Source organism: Pleurodeles waltl, chromosome 7 (genome assembly GCF_031143425.1).
Source record: "Pleurodeles waltl isolate 20211129_DDA chromosome 7, aPleWal1.hap1.20221129, whole genome shotgun sequence".
In the NCBI taxonomy this organism is placed as follows: Eukaryota; Metazoa; Chordata; class Amphibia; order Caudata; family Salamandridae; genus Pleurodeles; species Pleurodeles waltl.
The window spans coordinates 983831701-983849022 of record NC_090446.1 but is presented as its reverse complement, the minus strand read 5'-3'; the positions used below and the strand labels follow the sequence as shown (position 1 = coordinate 983849022).

Here is a 17322-nt window from a genome sequence, read left to right as displayed (position 1 = left end):
GTGAACTAGCATAGAGAAAGTTGGGTAGAGTGTCGTTGAGCACAGTACATTGTTGTATATTGGAGTGGCGTAGAGGGTTGTGCAGTGGCATTGAGCAGAGTATCATAGATTGAAGTGGCATAGAGTGGTATGGAGTGGCATACAGTGGAGTAAAGTGGAATGGAGTGGCGTATAGGGAGTTGTGTAGGGAGTTACAGAGTGGAGAAATTGTTAGAGTTTAATGGAATAGAGTGTCAGAGTCTAATATCATGGAGTGTAATGTCATAGTGAAGTGTCATAGAGTGGAGTTGGGTGGTCTAGAGTGAAGTGGCATAGAGTACAGTGGTGCAAACTAAATTGGTGTAGAGTGTAGTGGTATAGAGTGCATTGGTTTTGAGTAAAGTGGTGTAGAGTGCATTGGCGAATACTGCACTGGTTTAGCGTACAGTGCAGTAGCGTGGAGTGGTGAAGAGTAGAGGGGAGCACAGAATAGATTGCAGTGGTTCAGAGTACTGTGTCATAGAGTGATGCGGTGCATGGTAGAGTGGAGTGGTGCAAGGTAGAGTAGACTAGTGTAGAGTGCAGTGGTGGAGTGCAGTGATGCTGAGTAGAGTGGCATAGAGTGTAGTGGCATATAGTACGATGGTGTAGAGTGCAGTAGAGTGGCATATAGTTGAGCGGTGCAGAGTAGAGCGCCGTGGTGCAGAGTAGAGAGGAGTATAGTTCAGTGGCAGAGTGCAGTGTTGCAGAGTAGTGTCATAAAGGGCAGTGGTGTAGAGTAGAGTGGCATAGAATGCATTGGTGTAGGCTGCAGTGATGCAGAGTAGAGAAGAGTGGCTTAGAGTACAGAGGTGCAGAGTAGATTAGAGTTGCATAGAGTGCCGTGGCATAGAGTAGATTGCTGCAGAGTACAGTATAGTGGTGAAGAGTAGATTGTTGCAGAGTGGAGCATAGTGATGTAGAGTGCAGTAGCATAGAGCGGTGCAGAGCAGATTGGAGTGGTGCAGGGAACATTGGCGTGGTGCAAAATAGATTAGACTGGCATAGCATAGAGTAGAGTTGCGTAGATTGCAGTGGCATAGAGGAGATGATTTCAAAGTAGAGTGAAGTGCCCTACAGTGGAGTGGTGTAGAGTAGATTACAGTGCAGTGGTGCAGAAAAGAGTGCAGTGGGACAGAGCACAGTGGCATTGAGTGCAGTGGTGCAGAGTAGAGTGGCGTGGAGTTCAGTGGCAGAAAGTGCAATGTTGCAGATTAGAGGGTCGCAGAGTACAGTGGTGTATTGTAGAGTGACATAGAGTGCAGTTGCATAGAGTGCTGTGGTGCAGAATACAGTGGCATTGAAAGCAGTGGAATAGAGTGCTGTGGTGCAGAGTAGATTGGCAGTGGGATAGAGTGCATTGGTTTTGAGTAAAGTGGTGAATAGTGCACTGGCAGAGTGCAGGGGTGTAGTGTACAATGGTTAGAGTAGAATAGCATAGATTGCAGTGGTGTGGAGTTGTACAGCATAGATTGCAGTGGCGTAGAGTAGCACAGAGTGGAGAAAAGGGGTGTAGGGTGCAGTGGCATAGGGTAGATTGTTTCAGAGTAGAGTGAAGAAAAGATAGAGAAAATATAATATACTTCAATATGCTGAAGTATGTAACGATAACAACAACATAAATAATAACGCTAGGCATAACGGCCCAAAATGAAATATGGCTTCTTCCTGTTAGCCATGCTGTAATCAAGCACTTCATTACCTAGAAAACAAAACATTAAACATAAATGTTAGAAAAATATACCCTTCTCATAGCTAAATTGTTGTGTAAAAATGTAAAATCTGGGCTCAGTCTCGACTTCACTGTTTCACCAACTGGTGTGATCTTAGGCAAATACAAATATTGTGTTTCACAGAGTCTCCTTTCTAGCCTGCAGGCATCACGGTGAGTGGGACTCTGTTCTCTCTTTAGATCTTCCTCATTGATTTGCAGCTCCTCTTGAAGGTATCCTGCAGTGCTCCTCTTCAAGGCAGCAGGTGACAGTAATCATCCAAAACTCTTTTCTCCTCCTGTGCCCTTTGTTCTTATGAGCACCCTTAGAACAGGACAAAAGGGCAGAGGGCGCAGGGGGCCTCCTGACTCCCCTTCCTTTGGTTACCATCAGCTTGGAGGATTTGTCTGTACAGGGCTATCGTAAGTAGCGCTTTTGTGCGCTAATGGCCCTCTGAATGACAGATGTGAGAGGGGAAATTATTGTGTCCCCTTGTCCCCCCCACCTTCGTCCCCCGTGTCCCCCACCCTCCAAAATCTGGGGGGGATACATCCCCCGCGTCCCCCACACTTCCTACGCCCATGGGTAGGGCCTCATTCAGGGCATTGTGTCACTCATAGAAGTTTTTCTGAACTAGCAGCTAATTGCATGTAACTGTGTAAACCACTTCTGATGATACTCTTCCTTTAAGGATAAATTGGTGCACAGATATTGGCATTACACAAGAAGGTCTGACATTTTTGTTTGGGTTCATGAAGTCACTTCATGGGTTACCAATACAGGAATATGGTGGGGTGGTGGGCTGGCAGGGGTTGCGCTGAGGGCTGTATCTAGAGACTCTGAATGTATGTGAACAAGTAGTGCAACCATCAAAAATCTAAGACATAAGCAGTGGCCATGCTACTGGGCATTTTAAACGTAATTCCTGGAGAGACAGCCTCCACCCTACTTTTTTAAGGATCCAGAGTAGGGTATCCAGTATCTAATCACATGGTCATTGAGGGCTGCGGGTATCTTCCCCAAAGGAGCTGCAGCCACAAGTAGTGGAAAGTCAACCAAATAGGAGTTTATAAGGAGGAAGCTGACAGGTGTGTCAATGGTCAAACCTGAAAATAAGAAACACAATGATGTATACGCATACTTTGGCGGTCTGATTGTGGCGACATCTCTGTGTGCATGAAACATGACAGATTATTTCCAAAAAAGTGGATACCTTTGGAGCAGTGAATTAAGTAAATATTTATATACATGGTGTACACTGTTCCGAATGCGAATTACACCTTCCGGTCTGTTTTAAAAAATACAGAGAAAAAAATAATAAAAAAATACGGCACAGACGGAGTGCAATGGAGCAAGTGGGGGGCTGTTGGGAGGAATTAAACACATGAAGGCAAATGGCAGCAGTGAGCATGGATGGGCAAGGGAGCAGCCGGAGGGTGGGAGAGAATGGAGGAGGGTTGTTGGTTATGTAAAATAGCCGAGCTGGAAGGGAGGGCTGGGGTAAACTATGGTGAGCTGGGTGGTGGGACAGCATGGAGGTGGGGGTTCGGATGGTAGAAGCAGCATTCAAGGGGAGAGGCAGAGAGCAAGAAAACACATGCACACTCATGGAGTGTCAAAGAAAGGGTAAAGAAAATTCCCTAAATAAGAGCTTCGGAACGATACATGTCATCCAACCAAGAGGATAGTAAATAAAGCAATACAATTAGATTGACAAGAAAGCCAACCAATGTTAAGCAATGTGCACGCATTAGTGTTGGCCACAGTATACCTTTAGACAATAGACAACTGAAGCTGTCTGTAGATGAGACCTAAAGCGAAAAAATGTCTTGGCCTTTCAGGGAATGTTTATACATACTTGTTTTGAGCACACAAATAGTATGAAACATTTCGAATAAATGAGCACAAGAATGATAAGTGGCAGATCCCAGTTATCTGAGACAAATCAAATAAAATAGTCAGTGGGAGTCAAACACGCAATTGGTGCTTTCTCTCACTTTTTATAATTGTCTTTCTAGCTCGGACATGGGAAGAGTGTTCCGGACCAGTCCTCGTGCAAGGCAGATGAAAAGCTCAATGGTGATGACGCCACCACCCATCCATGTGAATGGCATGGTGACACAGGAGGTGAGTGATTCCTGCTCCTTCACAGAAAAACTTCTGAGGTGCTGTACATTAAGACCTTGTGCCCCCAATGTGCGCGTCAGCCAGAATATAACCTTTGCCCAGTATAATAACAACAGCCCTATCCCATTTCTATGGCTGTAATGTAGAATATTGTTTCTCTTCACAATCAAACTTCATAGCATGACAGCTGGCCCAACAGAGGGTAGACCATGACCCATCACCACAGGCAGTGCCAAGGGCATCACATAATATCACCACTATGGGGTAAAGGATCTTCAAGTTGCAGAGCATGACCATACACCAACTTATTGCAGAACATGACACATCACCATCACCTGTACTCATAAATTGATATTTTGCAAACAATAAAAGGTAAAGCATGACCTAGTTGCACCACTAGATGTCAGGGCACAGTGTAGATCTATTCAAAAGAGGACAGATCATATACTGTCTTCACCTCGGGGAGGGGGGGTTGAATGTGGAATTGAGACACCACTCGGTAGGAGTGGTTGGCCAAAAAGTCTAATATCGCCTCCAGCATGATACTGGCACTACCTTATCACCAGGATGAGCTGGCAAATGTGTATGTCTAACACTATGGTACTCATTATGTAACGTTGCAGACAATACCACTGGACAGTTGGTGTACCTGTTGCATGGGGTAGTCTTTACTAGGATGAATTGAATCGTCTGTTGGCCGCACAATGTCACAGCTCTGGTGCACAGTAGGTGGGAACTCATTTTGATGTGTGCCCGCCACATGCATATTAATTTCCCAATTCCACAGCCTTCCTCGGATACCAGCTTGGGTTTACTTAGCTGGTAGGAGAAGGACTCAGATCACATCACTCAGAACAAGAGTGGCATTTTAGTGTTGGGACACTCCTTTCAGGGTAAACAACACAAGCCCTTCTTTTGTGAGTGAGGATATTTTAGCTTTAGGATGACTACTTCAGAAACAGGCAAAATGAAGCAAATGAGTGGGAAACCAAGCTTCTTAGCTTATTTTAATACTCGGTCTGCTAATGATTTCTTATGCAGTTTCCGCTCAGTTTTACATTTCTGCCCTAGGAACATAAACAGTCTGAGCAGTGAATTTTCAGTAACAAACGGTCAATGATATATGTGCAATATGGAGCAGGCCACAAACAGTCCTCAACACCACAGGGCGCATGGCTTGGAGAATACCCCGAGCAGGCTCTACATCAAATAGCTTCTCCATGTTGGAGCAAAATAGATAATTACATGTTTTAACCATGAGGTGCAGGACCTTAAGTTACACCCTGCCCTCACTGCTACCTCAGCAGCTAATTGGCATAAGCTCACACTGTGTACCGAGTTGATAAACTTCAACTCCTAGGGGCATATTTATACTCCGTTTGCGCCGAATGTGCATCACAAATTTTGACGCACATTCGGCACAAAACATGTACCATATTTATACTATGTCGTCCGACCCCGTGGACGTCAAAATTCCTCTGTGTGCGTCAGTTTTTGGATGCGGGAAACTGCCTTGCGTTAATGACATGCAAGGTAGGCGTTCCCGCCCAAAAAATGACTTTAAGGTCTGTGCGCCTTATTTATACTCCTGCACCATTTTGACGCACAGGAGAAGGCGGGCCTTAAAAAACGGCGCCTAGCCTGATGTGTGCCGTTTTTTAATGCCTGGGTGAGGGCAGGCGTTAAGGGACCTGTGGGCTCACTTCCATGGTCTCTGACCATGGAAGCAGTCCAGAGATGCCCTTCCCTGCCCCCAGGGACACCCCCTGCCACCCTCGCCCACCCCTGGATGACACCCATGGATGAGGGGTCCCATCACAGGTAAGTACAGGTAAGTACAGGTAAGTATTATTATTTTTTTTCAAAGTGGCATAGGGGGCCCCCCTACATGCCACTGTGCCCAATGGCCATGCCCAGTGGACAAAAGTCCCCTGGGCATGGCCATTGGGCAAGGGGGCATGATTCCTGTCTTTGCTAAGACAAGAGTCATTTCAATGGGGGTTGTGTGCCAAAAAAGGGCGCAAGTCCGGTTTGAGCCATGATTTTTTACTTTAACCTGACTTGCACCATTTTTTGATGCACAATCCCCATTTTTCCCTACGCCGGCGCTGCCTGGTTTGAGTCATTTTTTTTTACTCTGACCAGCCTGCAGTGCCGGCTAACGTCAATCCTTAAATATGGCGCGTAGGAATGGCGTTAGTCGGCGGTAATTTTTTTTACGCAAACCAGCGCCAGAGCTGGTTTGCGTCAAAAAGTATAAATATGGGCCCTAGTCTTTGAACATGCACTGGCAACGTCAAAAGGTCTGATTTGCCTTCTGAGCCCTGGCTGAAATATTTAAAAATCTCCTGCTGTGAAAAAAAAAGAAATAACAATAGCCTTCTATATGCAATGTGTCATATGACATAAAGAATTTACTGTGGCATGATTTTGTGAACTTTTGAGGTGTACCACAGACCCTCTTGACACACCGTTCCAATGAGGGTGGATCAATACTCCATACAACCAACAGCATCAGCTGAGAGAGCAGGGGTGGTTCCTTCCTTAGCGCGTTTGGGCATCACCCCGCTTTTGCCCCCCACCCCAAATTAAATGTGAATACAAAAATACAAACAAAAACAAATTATTATATTCAGCTTCCAGCATTCAGCTGTCAGACACGGGCCGGTTTCTTTAGTCTTTTTCAAGCCTCTCTGTGCGGCAGGCCTGGGGAGGGGTGGGGCTTAGGAATAGGATTGACAGCAACAGAGCAGACAGTGGTCTGCTGTGACCACCAGTGAGTCAACAACAAATCACGCCTTTCCAGTTGGACTGGTGCCTTTCCCTGGCTAGCTAGACATGGGCATTTTGGAGGTGTCTCGCCTGCACAGTTAGAGAGCCCGGGGGATCAAAGCTGCAGTCCCCGGTCTCCTAATGAGTGGTGAGTTGGGCTGCCCAGGGTTATCCTGACGCTGCTTTCATGCTGTGTTAAAAGCAAGGCAACAGCGTCTGCATTGGCTCAAAGATGCAAGTTACTATGGCCACTGGTGAATTCTAAGGCACCGCGGAGGTGGGAAGCTCAGTCCCCCTGTCTATGGAGCAATGAAAGAGCAATGAACAATCACTGTATGGCTTTATTGTAAAGCCATGCAGTGACTGGCCATTCTGTCCCTGCTGCTCAACCTCTCTCTCGCTCTCTCTCTCCCCTCTTCGTGCGCGTTGCCAGTAACAGCATTACACACAAGAGAACGTGGAGAGGATCAAGACGAGAGACCACACCTCACCTGACCTCGTGGCCTGATGCTCTGCTCCGAGCATGATGTGGGGCCTCTGCCCGCACTGTTGTAAGCGAACTGCCCTGCTCTCTCCAGGTTCTGAGGAGCCTGCCTGAGCAAGACTGTGTGTGGTGATGGTCAGTACTAGCAAGAGACATTTTTATATTATTTATGGCTTCCCCTTAAATATGGGAAACTAGGCAGACCTACAGAGGGCTGCAAGGAACTCAGAACTTGCAAGTGTGGACCCTGTTTGGGAGAGTGGTGCGTGCTGAACGTAACTGCATCCAGTGCACATTTGTACATTGCAGCTGTTTAGAAAACTTCCTGGTGGAATGGATATGTAGTTCTCATGTTGATAAAGCTTATAAAATGTTTTTTTTAAGTGTGAGAGTAGAGCTTACGTTGCCCCTGCGCATGTGGAGAATTTAATTATCGTCAAGGAACAGCACATTTCATTTGCTGTTTTTATGCGAGAAATGTTCTTAAGTACGGGTACACTGTTGAATAGCATTGTGCCGCTAGGCCGTCATTCATCGCGTGTGTGAGCATTTGAGGCAGAGGCCATTCATCTGAAAGGCAGCGGTTATAATGTAGTCAGGATGCTGCAACCAATTCCCTAGTTGGTGTTCAAATTAAACTACAGTGGCCGAGATAAGGCCCGGATCTCAAAGTGCAGGATCTTCTTAGGAAATCCAGCAATGGAGTCGCAGTGACGCCTGGCCACGCAACTCTTCGTAATTTAGCATTTAAACATTCCACGTATACCCCACGCCCAAAGACTAATGTACAGGTGCATCTATTTTAAAGAACTTCAAAGCGTTTATTCTATTGACTAATGAAACACATTAGACACTGCCAAGTGCCTAGAACTGAGGGTATTAGTTTGGCTTTTTTTAAATCACCTAAAGAACAGTAAGCATTTTGCTGTGAACGTAGAGGGAGTGTTTACAAATGAAAGTGTGCATAGAATAACATCTACAATATATTAAAATAGAACAGAGACACATTTTTACAACACTGTTACTGATGTTTAAATGCACCGTTAAAGTTGAAAACTGCTGTAGCGCTCGGCAACGATATTGTACTAGGCGAAAGATCCGAAACAACGCGTCCGGAATCACATGCGTGGTTAAGGCAGAGAATCACATGCGTGGTTAAGGCAGACAAAAAGGAAGATCCATCGGGAGAGGACGCAGTCAGGTAAGTGGGTCTGGGGCAGAGTTAGGGGTAGTTTTTTAGGGGTGGGGGAGTGAAGTGAAGGGGTTGGGGTGGTTAGGTTATTTTAATTTTTTAAGGGGTGGGGTGGGGTGGGAGGGTCGGTACTATGGTTTTTAGGGTGGGGTGGGGGGGTCGGGTTATTTTGTTTTTAGGGGCGGGGTGGGGGGTTGGGGTAATTTTGTATTTGGGGGTTGGGGTAATTATCTTTTTAGGGCGGGTGGGGGGGTGGGTTTGTAGAGGTGGTGATTGGGGTAATTTTGTATTTAGGGCAGGTGGGGGGGTCAGGATTTTAGGAGTGGGGGTTGGGGTAATTTTGTGTTTAGGGCGGGTGGGGATCAGGTATTAGGGGTGGGGGTGGGGTAATTTCGTATTTGGGGAGGGTTTTTAAGGGTGGGGGTCAGGGTAGTTTTGTATTTAGAGCAGGTTGTGGGGTCAGGTTTTTAGGGGTTGGTTGGGGTAATTTTGTATTCAGGGCAGGTGGGGAATCAGATTTTTAGGGGCGGGGTGTGGGATTGGGGTAATTTTCAGGGCAGGTGAGCGGGTCGGGTTTTTAGGGGTGGGTGGGGGTTTGGGGTAATTTTGTATTTAGGGCAGGTAGGGGGCGGGTTATTAGGGTTGGGAGTGGGGTGGTCAGGGTAATTTTTGTATTTAAGGCGGGGGTGGGTTTTTAGGGGTGGGCAGGTCAGGGTAATTTTTTATTTAGGGCGTGTGGGGGGTTTGGGTTTTTAAGGGCGGGGGTGAGGGGTTGGGGTAATTTTGTATTCAGGGCAGGTGGGGTGGGGTTTTTAGGGGCGGATGTGAGGGGGTCAGGGTAATTTTGTTTTTAGGGGTTGGGTGGTTTTATTTTTGGGAGTGGAGTCGGTTTTAGGGCTCATGGTGGGTGGGGGTATCGGGATAGTTTTTAAAGGTGGGGGTCGGGGTGTTTCTGTTTTTAGGGGCGGGGTGGAGGGGTCGGGGTAATTTTGTTTTTAGGGGTTGTTTTTTTTTTTTATATTTGGAGGTGGGGGTCTATTTTAGGGCTCAGGTTGGGTGGGTGTTATCAGGGTCGTTTTTAAGGTCAGGGTACTTCTGTTTTTAGGGTGGGGGGGTGGCATGCGACAACCTTTACTAGGCATGCCTTTACAATGAAAAATCGTTGTAAAGGCATGCGTGGCAAACGCATGCGTAGAAACAACACGGTTGTTGTTCCGACCGCGCTGTTCAGGCATGCATGGTTCTCTCATACAACCTTGTACTAGTGCTTCCTATCCTTCTGACCTTCAGAGCAACCTAGATCTGTACTGCATTATCATATACACATATAGACATAGGCTAATCTGAATTCTCATACATACGCTACCTCACATAGCTTTACGTTATGTGACATAACGTGTATATGAGAATTCAGTTCAGCGGGGCACTCTCGTCCCACACGCACAGTGCGCACTGCTTCATCTCGCCTGCTGCCTTCATGCAGGTCACTATGGCGATGCACCCCTCTGTGAGGGCCGCCGCTGCTTCTGAGCCTCCCAGCCCAGCTCAGGATAGATATTGGATTTTTGGAAGCAGCATCATGATATTGAGTTCTGCTATCATTCCAAGCCGGAATGCTAGCGGAACTCTGCAATATGATGCTGCTTCCAGAAACCCTGTATATGTTCCAAGTAGTTTTGCTGACACGAGCGACTGACTCTCCTATTTCCGACCCAGGAGAGAGTGTAGGTAGCCATGATGTCAGTTTTGCTGTGTATCTTAGGAGTGTTTTAAGATTGCTCCTTGTGCAGAAGCGGATAGGTGCGAGTCTCGGCGCCGCCTCAACATCCTGTGGGATTCTGGGCAAAGCACTTCGGGCCAGATGTAGGTAGGTTGAAAATTGGGACTTGCAATTTGCGAGTCCGTGCGTCTCGCAAATTGCAAGTCGCAATTTGCTATGCAGAAAGGTGTCTCAGACACCTTCTGCAACTCGCAATGGGGTCGCAAAGACCCACTTCATTAATATTAATGAGGTGGGTCGCAGTTTGCGACCCCATTGAGAGTATGGGTACTCACGGGGATGGTGGCCTGCTGGAGACAGCAGACCACCATGTCCGTGACTGCTTTTTAATAAAGCTGTTTTTTTTCTTCTATCTGCAGCCCGTTTTCCTTAAAGGAAAACGACCTGCACTTACAAAAAAAAACGAAACCTTTTGTTTCGGTATTTTTCAGAGCAGGCAGTGGTCCATAGGACCACTGCCTGCTCTGAAAAATTGTTTTTGTGATCATTCACAAAGGGGAAGGGGTCCCATGGGGACCCCTTCCCGTTTGCGACTGGGTTACCATCCACTTCAAGTGGATGGTAACTGCGATTTCATTTGCGACCGCTTTCGCGGTCGCAAATGAAATTGCACAGCGTGCGAGTCACAAATAGGAAGGGAACACCACTTCCTATTTGCGAGTCAGAAATGCATTTTGCGAGTCGGATCCGACTCGCAAAATGCATTTCTGCATCGCGGAGACGTTTGCGAGTCGCAAATCCTTTCCTACATCTGGCCCTTAATCTCCCCGTTCAGTGCCTACCAAAAATAACGTGTCATTGTATAATGTAACTGCTGCTCATTATCTACCCGTGGACTAATGACTTAAGTCCACTTTGGAGGAAAGATACCAGGTCAGACAGAACACATAATATGTGCGCTGGGAGGCCCAGTTCACAATGCCACAAGGGACTTTTGACCCAACACGCCACACAGCTCCTAGAATTGTACCACAAATATAGAACTTGAGCTCAGTATACATCAGTGGTTTAAATAAAACACCATGGGCTCATTACAGTAGAGCAAACTTCAACAAGTTATGCGCCCTATTCAAACATACTCACTTTATTTCCAATTGTATTTCTCTGCTTCATAACACCTATATCGGTGATATGCTACTAATTAATAAGCTTTAGAGTGCAATGAATGTTATTCAGAGCAACAAGTATATCCCATCCTATGCCTTGGGGAGTTGCTCTTGATGAAGGTGGTTGTGCAAGCCTTGCTAATAAGGGTTCATTTCTTTGTGTGTGTGTCTTTTTTTTTATTTTGCTAAGGGGACCAAGCAAATTTGCAGCCATCTGTCTTCGTGCTGAGATCGATGAAGCAGCACTTGCCTGGTGGAGGGCTTCTCAAGTGCAACGCTGGTCGAGGTTGCCCTATATAAAACTGCAAACAAAAAGAAAGGAAATGTGGATCCATTTAAATGGGGGTAGAGGATTGCTTGCAGTTAGCAAGCGGACTGTGCCTGGTTTCTTCCTAATTCCCCTAAACAATGTGAATGTCACAAAATAAAGCTCTCTACCTACATACATTCATAGGGAACACTAAAACAGGCTGAAAAAAACCTCTTCACAGTAAACGCATATTACAATCAAAGCTTTGGTTCAGAACTTCTAAGTAGTTATCCGGTTACAGTATTAGAGCGTTTCCAGCACATCAACATTGCAGGAGTGTGTTTCGTAAGATGAACTAGAACAGAAGGCTGTCTCAAATTTGCTTGAAAATACACCATTTGGCCACTCTTTTTCCAAAATGTTCTCGTTGGGAGGACATTCCCCCCGCCCCCCCAACCTCTCACCACAGTTCATCATCCAGAACGTTTATGCTCCACCACTTTCAAATATTACCAGCCACCACTGTGAGCGAAAAATAGTCATCCGGGCAAAGCCAAAGTCTACTCCCTTTTAAAGAGATGGTGACAACTGGCCAGCTGACAGCTGTTCTGGCAAGCTCGAGCTAGCAAATGCTTAGGACATTTTCTGTCTCCCTTCCACTTGTTTTTGTGTGTTCCTCTTCAATGTATATGTAAACATGTCCTATTTCCCTGCAGTATCATCCCCGGGACAGCATGGTTAGCGTGAGCAGTCATTTAAACTCTTCTCCTGACAGCATTGAGAATATTCAGGAGACCATGCTAGCTCGCAAAGGTAAGTTTCACCAACTGCAAATTGCATTTTCTGGCGCAAGGGCCATAGGAATGCAAACTGATTTGTTTCAAGATACAAGGGTGTATTTTAGGTTGAATTTAGTAATTGTGAGAGGTCCTACTGTGGAAAGTAAAGTCCTTCACAGGAGCAAAACCTCTATGTTGCCCCAATCAGCCAGAATTTACTCTTTTCAGAATATGGTATTCACTGAAGTTCTTGAAGAGTGGACAATAACAATGCAGTAGTCACATGATGATATGGAGTTAGCACATATCCCACTACAACAGAGACCCATTGACCGCTCAGGCTATAAATTCTGGGTCTTGCCTCCTGTATTTATGTGCCCAATGTTTGTCCAAAGTAGTTACAGAATAATAACAATGTTCTCAAATGTGTCTGTGGCTTCTCTAAATCCTCCAAAGAATGCTGGAGGTGTTCAGCAGAGGACTAGCCCAACAAGGGAAGAGAAATGGGGTTGGGGGTTCTCCACAGTTAGTGTAAATTCTGCTCTAGAATCATATCCTGGTTGACCTTAGACCTGCATATTATGATTCTTACTGTCCTCTGCCTGACCCATACCAGTTCTAACTGGCTCATACCCTCCTTAATTCCACAGAGAGGACGACCATCTTAAAAAACACCAAAAGCATTGCAGTGAAAGCCGCCCGCCGCCGCTCTAAAGTGCTCGAGACTGACCGCTTGCACCTGTTGGAGCCCATGAAAGAGCGCAGCAATTTATCACTGCATTCACTCAGTGAGACAGAAGACCCACCTTTTCAGGGAAGCCCTGCCCACAAGCGCCTACCAAGCCCTATCTTGCAGCATGCAGCAAGTGAGGACAACATTTCCACCAGCACTGGTGAAATGATCACCTCCCAAGGAGTCAACCCAGACACCGACTCACCCGCTATGTGGTTGCAGGCCCAGAAGAAAGGAACCAAAAAGTTGGACAAGCGAGAGGAGATGCAAGAGGTCAAACGAAGGAAGAGAAGATCCCGGTCCTTTGAGGTCACTGGGCAAGGTGTAAGTACTTGGAGAGAAAGATCATAGGTCATGGGACATAGTATGAAGATATTATCGGGAAGCCTAAATATTAGTGTAAAATCCAGAGATGAACATTGATTTGCCACGTCAAATGTTTTAATAGCATGGGTCAGTAGCAGAAAATGAATGTCAGAAGTGAGGGGTTGAGTGTCATGGTTAAGTGTCAAGCAGGTGAGATGTCAAGATGTAAGTGTCACAATGAAAGATGAGGGTGAAACTGTTATGGGCAGAGGGTAAGAACCTCAATGTAATATTCAGGAAGTGACCATGAAAGTCAGAGATTTTATGGCAAGCATCCCATGGGTGAGCAGAAGAGTCAGTGGGACAGAGAGGCATCTTTAGCTGATCATCCTAGAACCTTTGCATTTTATCATTACAAAACTAAGTACCACAAATGTTAAATGGCTGAGTCTGCCCTGCTGAGATTCAAACCTATGTCATGAAGGTTACACCCTGAATTCAGTAACACATGTTTTAATCCACTGAGCTATTGTACCGACTTACTATCATGCCAAGGTAGTTGAGAAGATGACTGAAAAGCCTCCTTCCTTTTGGAAAGACATCTGTGTCACCCTGTTTTACTTTCACCACATATTTCATTCATAGGACTATTCACAGCCATCTTAGCCTTATACGTTCTGGTGTCCCTTCCTGCACCTAAATAATTATTTCAAAATGACGCTTTGGCACTTCTGTGTGTGCTGCATTCTGTAGCGCACATAGAAGTGCCAAATCACCATTAATGATTGTTTATGTGCAGGAAGGGACACCTTCCCACACTTAAACCATCAAACCCCTCAACGCAGACATCCTTGCACGATGGTGCAAGGATGCCTGCGTTGGTGCTAGGCAGCTCAATATAGTGCCAGCACAGGGGTGCGCCGCACGGCGCTCTGACTTTTTCCTTTAAATATGGAACTAAGGATCTGATTTAGAGTTTGGTAGAGGGGGTTACACCATCACAAACGTGACGGATATCCTATCCACCATATTACGATCCCATTATAGCCTATGGAGATTGTAATTAGGGAGGTGGGATATCCGTCCCATTTGTGATAGAGTAGCCCTCTGCCAAACTCTAAATCAGGCCCTAAGGAAAAAAACGGCAATTTTTGACAAGGATTTCATTTATAACTTCTCATCATAATGGCCAATATACAAAACCGATATACCAAATGATCTGCTAAATCCTGCTGGTTGCAAGGATATATAGGGTTTGTGGGTTTTCCAAGAAGTCTAGGTATCCATGAGCTGCACTTTACCATGGTTTTTCACAGTGTACCTGGTATAGAGTAATTCATATGGTAAAATATAAAGAGGGGAAAAATAGGTATCAAGAAACCTATGTCTCTCTGAAATGGGCACAAGTTATGGAGTTTAGAAGCAGTGGTTATTTGCGCATCTCCGAATTTGTGAATACCCATACTAGCATGTGAATTAAAGTGCATTTTTCAGAATGTCTTCTTTCTTGTACACTGTCTTACATTTGGAAGGCTCAAATGCAGAGAAGTACACTTGGTAATAACACTTGACCTACCTTTCTGTGTTCCCCAAAGTGTCCCGATAAAACTGGTACCACAGTTGTGTGGGTAGGCCTAGTGCCCGTGATAAGAAAGGGCCCTAACATAACATGGACACAGCATTGTTTTCCCCTGAAAACGGACCTTTTTTGCAATGTGCCTAGCTGTGGGTTTTGGGCCAGCACCTAGAGAAATCTAACAAGCCTGTACATTAAAAAAAAAAATAGACACCTAGGAAAATCCAGGATTGGGTGACTTGCATGGCTCTCACCAGGTTGTGTTACCCAGAATATCTTACAAACCTCAAACTTTGATTAAAAAAACACATTTTCCTCAGATTTCTGTGATTGAAAGTTCTGGAACCTGCGGGGAGCCACAAATTCCTTCCACCCAGAATTTCTGTGGGCCTTCTGATAAAAATGGTACCTCACTTGTGTGGGTAGGCATAGTGAGCACAACAGGAAACAACAAAAAACACAGCATGGTCACCCCCATTTTTCCATTGAATACTGACCATTTTTTTGCAGTGTAACTAGTTGTGGACAGGAAAAGGCCCAAAACGCAACCACAACACATCACATTTTTCCACTAATAACTGATCCTGTTTTTTGTAATGTGCCTAACTGTTGATTTTGGGCACTAGCTCAGCCAGTATGTAGGGAAACCTAGCAAACCCGTACATTTGTGAAAACTAGACACCTAGGGAAATCCAGGATTGTGTAACTTGCGTGGCTGTTACCATGTTGTGTTACCTAGAATCCCTTGCAAACCTCAAACTGAGTAAAAAACAGATTTTCTTAACATTTCTGTGATGAAAAGATCTGGAATATATGGGGAGCCACACTCTTCCTTCTACCCAGCATTCCCATACGTCATCTGACAAAATTGGTACCTCACTTGTGTGGGCAGGGCAAGTGCCCACGACAGTAAAGCGCCCAAAACACAACATGGTCACATCACATTTTTCCACTGAAAACTGACCATTTTTTGCAATGTGCTTAGCCGTGGATTTTCGGCCCTAGCTCAGGCGGCACCAAGGGAAGCCTAGAGGTGGCACCAAGGAAACCTAATAAACATGTACATTTCTGAAAACTAGATACCTAGGAAAATCCAGGAGGGGCTGACTTGCGTGTCTCTCACCAGGTTGCATTACCCAGAATCCTTTTCAAACCTCAAACTTTGTCTAAAAAATACATTTTTCTTACATTTCTGTGATGTACAGTTCTGGAATCTGTGGGGAGCCACAAACTTCCTTCCACCCAGCATTCCTCTAAGTCTTCTGATAAAAATGGTACCTCACTTGTGTGGGTAGGCCAAGTGCCCACAACAGGAAACAACCCAAAACACAATGGGGGTGATTCTAACTTCGGCGGCCTCCGTCAAAGTTCCCCCACCAAAATACCGATCCGCGGTCGAAAGACCGCTGAGGGTATTTTGGGATTTGCCCTGGGCTGGCGGGCGGCCGCCAAAAGGCCACCCGCCAGCCCAGGGCAAATCAACCTTCCCACGAGGACGCCGGCTCAGAATTGAGCCGGCGTAGTGGGAAGGTGCGACGGGTGCAGTGGCACCCGTCGCGTATTTCAGTGTCTGCATAGCAGACACTGAAATACTTTGTGGGGCCCTCTTATGGGGGCCTCTGCAGTGCCCATGCCATGGGCATGGGCACTGCAGGGGCCCCCAGGGGCCCCGCGGCACCCCCTACTGCCATCCTGTTCCTTGCGGGAGACCCGCCAGGAACAGGATGGCGGTAGGGGGTGTCAGAATCCCCATGGCGGCGGAGCGCGCTCCGCCGCCATGGAGGATTCTGCAGGGCAGCGGGAAACCGGCGGGAGACCGCCGGTTTCCCGCCTCTGACCGCGGCCGAACCGCCGCGGTCAGAATGCCCTGCGGGGCACCGCCGGTCTGTCGGCGGTGCTCCCGCCGACCCTGGCCCCGGCGGTCTCTGACCGCCGGGGTCAGAATGACCCCCAATGTGTGCGCATAACATTTTTCCACTGAAAACTGACCCTATTTTGCAATGTGCCTAGTTGTGGATTTGGGGCCCTAGCTCAGCTGGCACATAGGGAAACCTAGCAAACCTGTATATTTTGGAAACTAGACACCTAGGAGAATACAGGATGAGGTGACTTGCATAGCTCTAACCAGGTTTTTTTACCCAGAATTTCTTGCAAACCTCAAACTTTGACTAAATATGCACATTTTCCTTGCATTTTTGTGACGTAATCTTCTGGAATCAGCAGGAATCCACAAAATTTCTTCCATCCAGCATTCTCCCACTCATCACAATAAAAAAACTGCCTTACTTATGTGGCTGGGCCTAGTGTCTCTTACAGAACAGATCAAACCAATGTCAATTAGTGTCCTTTTGTGAGCACTTCCATTGATGTTAGTTTGATCCGTTCCTGTCGCAGGCACTAGGCTCAGTCACTCAAGTGGGGCAGCATTTGTACTTGGACAAGTGGAGAAATGCTGGGTGATAGGAATTTTGTGGATTCCTTTTGATT

The 17322-nt window shown here is 46.2% G+C and overlaps 1 protein-coding gene across 1 annotated transcript in view; it reads left to right on the top strand.

Annotated features, from left to right (window-relative positions):
* Positions 1–17322, top strand: part of KIF19 (kinesin family member 19) — a 279912-nt gene that overhangs the window by 235073 nt on the left and 27517 nt on the right. The window contains exons 16-18 of the mRNA XM_069199793.1: positions 3749–3857; positions 12158–12254; positions 12871–13277. Of these exons, the coding sequence (XP_069055894.1) occupies positions 3749–3857; positions 12158–12254; positions 12871–13277 (613 nt within the window). The remainder of the gene's footprint in view (positions 1–3748; positions 3858–12157; positions 12255–12870; positions 13278–17322) is intronic.